This window comes from Macrobrachium nipponense, chromosome 4 (assembly GCF_015104395.2).
Source record: "Macrobrachium nipponense isolate FS-2020 chromosome 4, ASM1510439v2, whole genome shotgun sequence".
NCBI lineage: Eukaryota > Metazoa > Arthropoda > Malacostraca > Decapoda > Palaemonidae > Macrobrachium > Macrobrachium nipponense.
The window spans coordinates 84,030,360-84,039,938 of NC_061100.1; the positions used below are offsets into that span (position 1 = coordinate 84,030,360).

Consider the following 9,579-nt stretch of genomic DNA (forward strand, 5'->3'; position numbering starts at 1 on the left):
AGGAAAAGACAAGGAAAACATCTCGCTAACATACAGACGAAGAAAAATCGCTCAAGTATTATTACAAAATATCATAATATACACGTAGTTAGTGAACAGAGAGAGGAGGGTTGGTAGTAAGGGTTGCGTAGTAATGCCCCGTCTTGCCTGACACCACACGTCACACTGCTACGATCTTTGAACAAAGAGATCTTCATTTTATGATAAATAACAAAGTTTTGGTTTTTTAATACCCATAATGGAATATGAAATTCATAATAATCATGATTTATTAAATTGTCTTTGTAAAAAGAGAGTACACCTTCGAGTTTCACCTCTGACATTCTCTTGCATTTACGTTTGTTTATCTTTGTTTCGGCAAGAATTTCATCATGCCAAAGAGGAAAATATAAGGAAAACATCTCGCTAACATAGAGAAGAAGAAAATTCGCTGTAATAAGCCGAGTTAGTGAAGGGGAGAGAGAGAGTTGCGTAGGAAGGAGCGCCCCATCTTGCCTCAAGCAGTGCCCTAGGCTACGATATATGAGCAAAGGGATCATCATTTATGATTAAATTATGATAAATAAAATATTTTTGGTTATAAATACACAAAAAAGAAATATACATTCATAATAATCATTATTTATTAACATTGTCTTTATAGAAATACGAAGGAAAACTTTGAACGCCCGTATTTCAAAACTATACTTATTGACTTCAAAATCTATCTTCTCACTTACTTTTAAAGCTATAACATTGAAATTTGGTATATAACTCAGAAAGACATTACAGAACAATCAAATAGAGACGTTTTTTCCAATTTTTTTTGTATAAATTTTTTTCTCCTGATTTATAGGGTTTATTTTTTTACCTCTTTGAAAAATTCATATCTAGCAAAAAAATGACTTTTAGAAAAAAAAACTCCTGATTCGATTGGAGGTCTACATCAGTTCTATATATGGTAGTAATCCCTGGTCTTAATATAAATATCAAGAGAGGAGATAGAATTTGAAAAATGGTTATTTTCGGGATAAATCGCCCTGGCGTCACAAAACCGAAGGTCAGAGGCGAAAATCATATTAAGTGTTATGAATATCAAAGTCCTGTCCTTAAAAAATTACATTAGCTGGCCGGCCACCTTAATAATTGATTTTCAGCTAGCTACAGAGATGAAACCTTCGAAGCCGATAGATCATGTTTCTGGAGAGACTAGGGTTAGAAAAGTTAGGTAAATGTTAGTGAAAAGTTGTTATGATTATATTTCTTTTACCGTATACTGCTCTGAAGGAGCGATCCCGATTTGGTTCTAGTCTCCACCCTTTGTCGACATCTGTTTCTGATGTTGCTATCCTACACATGCGCAGTGTGTGTGTGGTTCTTTGTTTAGCACCTTCAAGTGCCCACTGTAGAACTTTTCCGAATGACGACATTCCCCCATGTGTTACAAAGAGGTTGATCCCATCGATTTGTTCTGACCCAAGGACGAAGTAGCTAAAATAATCGGCGCCTACGAGTATGTCTACTCCTTTTACTTTACAATGTTGTGTTACTTTGTCACCAATGTGATAACCTTTACTTACAAGATGTTTCTTTACTTTAGCGTAGCCTATGTTGTGAATAGGTACGTCTACATAATCGTGTACTTCTAGCTTCTTACGAATCACTTGCTGTCGAATTTCGATTTTGCATGCTAACACATCGAATTGTCCCTTGATTTCCGCAGAGGCAAAGGGAGCTAAGTTTAATGCTATTTGACCTACTATGGGGAGATTTAATGTCTCGGCTAAGGAGGCTGATATGAAGCTGTGCTGGCTCCTGGTGTCGAGGAACAATCGGATGCGGTTGGTTTGTTCATGCACACTTAATGTGGCAGTGGCTGTTGGCAACAACGAACAAGGTAGTTGTAGCGAGGGTCTTTTCAACATTACCTTCGCATTTACACAGGGCTTTGAATCCTTTTCTTTGATGTTTGGGTAGTTAGCGATCTTCTGGTTAGCTTTCGGAGTTGTAGTCTTCACCGGGCGAGGAGTTACATGCAGGGAACTAGGAGCATTGAGAGGGAGCAACAGAGGGTGAAATTGAGGCTTTGGGGGGTGTCTGTTATCACAAATCAAATTACAGTGCTTAGCACCGCACAAGTTACATGAATTCTTACTTTGGTAGTGTTTGCTTCTGTGCCCTACATTTATACAATTGAAACATCTTCTCGTGCGGATCAACTGACAATGTCTCGCGGCTATATCTAGCGGTTTGTTGCACTTGTGTGCTGAATGGCTGTTGTTACAAAACGGACAAGCTTTTACTTTAGGTTTCGGATTTGGATTCATTTCAGGTTTTATATCGGTCATTAGGGACTCACCGCTTTGAAGCGCATCGTCCTCGAGCATACAAATGATGAAATCAATGGCATTGAAGAACTCATCAATATAATAATCATACTTGTCAGATAATTTTTGATTTATTGGACTCATCATCATTCCATAACCGATATCATTCTTGCTCAAAGGTTTAATCGGTTCCTTGAAAATGGTCAATTCGAAATGGAATTTCTTAAGTTCCATGCGGTTCAATGAAGATACAAAGATATTGGCTAATCGCCAATGCAATATGACAAATGTTTGATGCTCATTCCCGTACTGTTTATCAAGCAAATCTAGTGCAATTCGAAAGTTAGCCACGGTTACGCTCAGAGATTTGACAACAAGTACCAAGCAAGTACGTGAACTTTGTTACATCTTTCAAGTCACTTCTGCGATTAACATGAATTTCAAACAATTCTCTATATGTAGTGTATTCGCTCACTTCTCCCTCGAACGTAGGGAGGGGCAATGGTTTCAGCTTTGGCAAATTGACACTTTTAGTTGAAACACTTTGCATATCAATCCCGTGCAGTAACAACGAAATTGCTTTTATGGCTTCATTTAACAATTGGTGTAGCCTAGCCTCTATTCCGGATTCTAGTTTAGCAACGTTCAACATATACAGTGAACAAAGCTGCTTCTCATCCTTACGAATATTGCCAACCAGATTCTGGTATACAGCCGTGATACGCGTTTCAATCAGCTGGCATTGAGCTTCTAAGATCAGGTACGATAGAAGGTCCATCGTTGCCTCAATTTGGATTACCTTGGCTATTGCCATGATGCTTTTTTTTTTTTTACAAGGGGTTAAAGGGGAAACAAAGAGCAATTTTACGTAACGAATAGGGGGGGAGGTTAATGCAAGATTGTGGCAACTATGGACCCCTACTTGGCTTGATGGTCATGTTCTCCTCTTATCAACCTCATCAAGCAGTTGAGGATCACTGCTTTTACCGGACTCATAAACTAAACACCGTTAGATTTCTTGCTAACTTATAGGCCTCTGTGTTCATGGAAAGATGTCTAACGCCGTACTTATGACGCTTTGAACAGTACTTTCTTATATGGGCATTAAAATTTCATACTTTCACTTTGTAATCTTCTGGGTTTATGTGGAAACAATTTCCGCTGGGTATTCTCTTAATTCTGCATCTCAGATTATGATTACTTTTGTCCACCTCTTCAATTGCTTGATGAGTGGTTTCAGGTTGTCCCAAACGGCAGGTTTGTCACAAAAAGAGGGATCTGTCTCTTCTCACAACAGTTTGTAAGTCTAAAAAATTCACCGATCTTCTTTTCAAAGGTTAATTTTTTCATTCTATTTAATTTTTTTTGCACTGAAATTTAGCAGAAATGATTCAGGACTATATCCTCTTATTCAATGGCACAAAAATCCGGTATACTTAGAGAGCCTTTTAAGATTCTGGGAGACTTAAAGAAATGTTTTCATTCTTTTTCTTCTGTCATGTTCCAAATATTTTACCTCAGTACTAATGAATTTCTTACAGTTGATGGTACTGATAATATCCAACAGCATCATTCAGTAAGCCTAGTGTGCTATTGCCACAAAGTACAAGTCATGTAGCCAGTTTATAAAGTTCAACAATACAATGTTATCTCAAAGTATTATTTCAAATATGAACAGATTATGAACAGTATTCCTGATAAAGTAGCTGACTCGATGAAACTTCAAAAGGTCAAACTTATTGCAAAGGCATTTGTTGTTGTTGTTGTTGTTGTTGTTAAACAGGCTACCATGAATCCTATTTCATAAATATATGATTTACCTCATTTCTTTTTTTCTCTCTCTTTTTGCTTTTACTTATATACCTTTGTTTCTGCCATAATGTTCATTCCTTACTTTTAAATTTGTTTCTGCATATTAGGCTGTTTTAAACCCGTCATCATTTACAAATATTGTAAAAAAACTTCTGAACCACATCATGTTTTGTAACTTTGTCAAATTATGTAGAAGCTTCAATAGTTTACCACGTTGCGAACAGTACATAAAATTATGAAAAAAATAAATATACAAGAGCAGATAGCCATGAATCACTGTCTTAGAGGTTAAGAGAAAGAAAAATGAAGTTCACATATTTAATGCCCCACACATAAAACAATATAATTTGATATGAAAACCAAACATTATACTGCATCAAGAATATATTCAAGAAAGCCAGATTCAAATTATTTTCTTTACTAACAGTTCTGAACACGGAAAATAGAAAATTCAAAATAAGAATACAAAATATGAGGACTAATATCATTAAGGTAGAGCAAACCACACAAGATGAAAATCTCATTTCCCAAAAAATGTAGAAGACAAGCTGTTATCTGGATAGTGGCATTTTGTACGATTTCAGTTTCTTCATAAACTCCATTCTGCATAAGAAGAGGCAAATCAAGATTTGGTCGAACAGATATAGTCAATGTTTTCAATGAGTTGTGCACGGTTATAGTTAATGCCTAATGGCAGAGGTATTGTGGTGTCTTAGTTGCAAGGGTATTAAATGTTGTTGTAATTGCAGATGAAATAGAGTGGTGAAGAAGTGATAGATGTACTACTTGTAATAGTAGTAGATCATGGCCTATTTGAAGTTGTAGAAGTGGATGATGTACTGCTCCCAGTCGTAGTAGATGTAGATGTACTGCTTCCAGTTGAAGTAGAAGTAGATGATGTACTGCTCCCAGTTGTTGAAGAAGTAGATGATGCACTGCTCCCAGTTGAAGTGGAAGTAGATGATGTACTGCTACCAGTTGTAGAAGTAGATGATGTACTGCTCCCAGTCGTAGTAGAAGTAGTTGATGTACTGCTCCCAGTTGTTGAAGAAGTAGATGATGTACTGCTCCCAGTCGTAGTAGATGTAGATGTACTGCTCCCAGTTGAAGTAGAAGATGTACTGCTCCCAGTTGAAGTAGATGTACTGCTCCCAGTTGAAGTAGAAGATGTACTGCTCCCAGTTGTTGAAGAAGTAGATGATGTACTGCTCCCAGTTGTAGCAGAAACAGAAGATGTACTGCTCCCAGTTGTTGAAGGTGTAGATGATGTACTGCTCCCAGTTGTAGTAGAAACAGAAGATGTACTGCTCCCAGTTGTTGAAGGTGTAGATGATGTACTGCTCCCAGTTGTAGTTGAAACCGAGGATGTACTGCTCCCAGTTGTTGTAGAAGCAGAAGATGTACTGCTACCGGTTGTTGAAGAAGTAGATGATGTACTGCTCTCAGTCGTAGTAGAAGCAGAGGAAGTACTGCTCCCAGTTGTTGTAGAAGCAGAAGATGTACTGCTCCCAGATGTTGAAGAAGTAGATGATGTACTGCTCCCAGTCATAGTAGAAGCAGATGTACTGCTCCCAGTTGTTGAAGGAGCAGATGATGTACTGCTCCCAGTTGTACTAGAAATAGATGATGTACTGCTCCCAGTTGTTGAAGAAGTAGATGATGTACTGCTCCCAACTGTAGTAGAAGTAGATGATGTACTACCTGCAGCTGTAGTAGAAGCAGAAGATGTACTGCTATCAGCTGTAGTAGAGATAGATGATGCGTTGCTTCCAGCCAAAGTAGTAGAAGTTGAAGATGCACTACTCCCAGTTGTAGCAGTTGAACTTGCTGTACTGCCACTGGTTGTAGAAGAGCCTGATGCTGTGCTTCCGCTAGTTGTAGAAGAACCAGATGTTGAACTCCCACTGATTGTAGAAGAGCCAGATATTGTACTTCCATTGGAAGTAGAAGAACTAGACATTGTACTCCCACTGGCTGTAGAAGAGCCTGATGCTGTGCTTCCGCTAGTTGTAGAAGAACCAGATGTTGAATTCCCACTGATTGTAGGAGAGCCAGATATTGAACTTCCATTAGAGGTAGAAGAACCAAACATTGTACTCCCAGTGGTTGTAGAAGAGCCTGATGTTGTGCTTCCAGTAGTTGTAGCAGAACCAGATGTTGAACTCCCACTGATTGTAGATGCGCCAGATGTTGTACTTCCATTGGATGTAGAAGAACCAGACATTGTACTCCCACTGGCTGTAGAAGAGCCTGATGCTGTGCTGCCACTAGTTGTAGAAGAACCAGATGTTGAACTCCCGCTGATTGTAGAAGAACCAGACATTGTACTCCCTCTAGATGTAGAAGAACCTGATGTACTCCCATTGACTGTGGAAGATCCAGATACTATACTTCCACTAGTTGTAGAGGATCCAGATGTAGAAGAACCTGATGGAATTCCACTAACTGTAGAAGAAGCAGATGTTGTACTTCCACTAGATGCAGAAGAAGCAGTTGTTGAACTTCCTTCACTAGTTGCAGAAGTTGCAGTTGTTGGACTTCCTCCACTAGACGCAGAAGAAGCAGTTGTTGAACTTCCTCCACTAGATGCAGAAGAAACAGTTGTTGAACTTCCTCCACTAGATGCAGAAGAAGCAGATGTTGAACTTCCTCCACTTGTAGTAGCCACAGTGGTTGTACTCTCTCCAGATGACATACCACCACTTGTCCCAGAAACTGCAGATGTTGTAGGAGCTGTTGCTGCCGAACTTGTGGCTCCAGTAGATGAAGTGATTGTTGTTCCAGAGCCTGCACTACTTCCAGAAGAATCTGCAGATCCTGTTGTAGACGTTTTTGTAGTATCAGAAGAGGCTGAACTTGTTGAGTCTGCAGATGGAGTTTCAAGAGGTAATGTTGTTTCATCTGCTGCTAGAGTAGTTCCACCATTAGCAATTATTTGATTCTCAACATTCTGAATTTCTGCGTCAGTTTCAGATATTGCTTCCGTTGAGGCTATAACAACATCTTCTAAAGAGTTACTAAGTGCACTAATGGCGTCCTTCAGTTCATTAGTTACAGGAACTGTTCCACTTTCAATATCTAATTGCAGTGTCTTCAGCTCTGCTATTAGTTTTCTAATAGCTCTTGTTGCAGCATTAATAGAATCAATATCACCCATTTTAATTCCTGATAAGGTATTTTGCAAAATAGATGTTGCAGCGGAAATAACAGATACATCTACTCTCAGTGACAAGACATCCCTCTTCTGTATACTATGAACTGTAGTATTGAGAGGGTTCAAGGCCTCTTGCAAATCTATCAAAGCAAGATAAAGATCATTCAAAGACACATATAATTCCTGAAGGCTTTTAAGCTCTGAATAAAGTATAGGTAGCCTATTATTCAGTGTACTGTTTGCACCAGGTCCTGTATTTAAACCACCTGATGGTGTGCTGATGGGTTTAGTCGTATCGTTCGATCCTTGACCTTGAAAGGAGAAAGATGGTTAGAAATTTGATTATACACAAAAGTATTAATAGAAAATAATTTTTTAATTAGAAATTAATCAAAATATCTTCTCTCTCTCTCTCTCTCTCTCTCTCTCTCTCTCTCTCTCTCTCTCTCTCTCTCTCTCTCTCTCTCTCTCTTAAACACTACTGATATATTAACACAATCGAGGTTGATGTTCATTACATAGAATGTGATTAACTTCTCACTCACTTAATAAGATATGAGAGTTCCTTAATGCTTACAAAAGTCCTTCATGACTGTTATGCGACTTTATATGCATGCACGCAAGAAACGGGCAGTGTGTCTGAGTGTGTGTATATATATATATATATAGATATATATATATTATATATAATATATAATTATTATAATATTATATATATTAATTATATATATATATATATATATATTAATATAAATATATAATAATTAAATTCTATATATTTTAAAATTAATAATATTTACAAAAATATATATATATATATATATATATATATATATTTATATATATAAAATATATACATATATATATATATATATATATATATATATATATATATATATATATATATATATATATATATATATATACATATATATTATAATATATATATATATATATATATGTATATTATATATATATATATATATAGATATATATATATATAGAGATATATATATATATATATATATATATATATATATATATATATATATATATATGTATATATATATATCTTCTTCTTCCCAGCTTGTTCCCATTTTTATATGGGGTCGCCGTTTCGGATGAGCCGTTTCCATCTATTTTTATCCTGTGCTTCTGCCTCATCAATTCCCTTCTCATGTAAGTCTCCTCTCACACAGTCCTTCCATCTCTTTCTTGGTCTTCCTCTTCTTCTTCCTTGCACCTCCACCCCCATAGTATGTCCCAGCGTGGTACTCATCTCTCCTCAACAGGTGTCCATACCATCTCAGCCTCCCTTCCTGCACTTTCTTTGATTCTTCCACCACCTTAGTCGACCCCCTTATGTAGTCATTTCTGATCCTATCCTCTCTTGTCACCCCAGACATCCACCTAAGCATTCTCATTACTGCCACATCCATCTTCCTCTGCTCTGTTTTTCTCATGCTTGCTGTTTCCATACCATACAGCAATGCTGTTCTTACCACCGTCTTGAGAAAATTTTCCTTTTAACCTAAGCGGCACTCTTTTGTCACAAAGAACTCCAGAGGCCGCTCTCCAGTTGTTCCAGCCTGACTGTACCCGATGTTTTACTTCTTCTTCCATACTTCCTCCAGCGTTAACAAAAGATCCCAAATACTTAAACTTATCAACTCTCCGTATTTGCTTTCCACCAAGCTGAATACTTTCTCTATCATCCCCCTCAGTGGTGGTACACGTATATTCGGTCTTAGATCTACTTATTCTCATTACTCTGTCCTCCAGTACTTGTCTCCATCTTTCCAATTTCACTTCCAGATAATCCCTGCTCTCTGCACACAGAACCATATCATCCGCATACAATATGTTCCATGGTACTGTCTCCCTTACTTCCTCTATTATAACATCCATCACAATATAAAGATATATATATATATATATATATATATATATATTATATATTATATATATATATGTGTGTGTGTGTGGTGTGTGTGTGTGTGTGTGTGTGTGTCTGTGGTGTGTGTGTGTGTGTATGCATGTATATATATATATATATATATATATATATATATATATATATATATATATATATATATATATATATATATATGTATATATATATATATATATATATATATATATATAGATATATATATATATATATATATATATGTGTGTGTGTGTGGTGTGTGGTGTGTGTATGTATACATGCATTGTACGTATGTATGTATATGTAAAAGAGTGTGCGTACAAATTAGAGATAGCTCATTACCCGCTGTAGTGTTTGGTTGCCAGAACCTGTGTTTA

General features: G+C 36.8%; 1 protein-coding gene across 1 annotated transcript in view; it reads right to left on the reverse strand.

Annotated features, from left to right (window-relative positions):
* Nucleotides 1-4,422: 4,422 nt before the first annotated feature.
* LOC135210979 (mucin-22-like) overlaps nucleotides 4,423-9,579 on the reverse strand; it is a gene marked incomplete in the record, with an annotated part of 11,575 nt that continues 6,418 nt past the window's right edge. Inside the window, 1 exon segment of the mRNA XM_064243973.1 lies at nucleotides 4,423-7,583. Within this exon segment, the coding sequence (XP_064100043.1) occupies nucleotides 4,921-7,275 (2,355 nt within the window).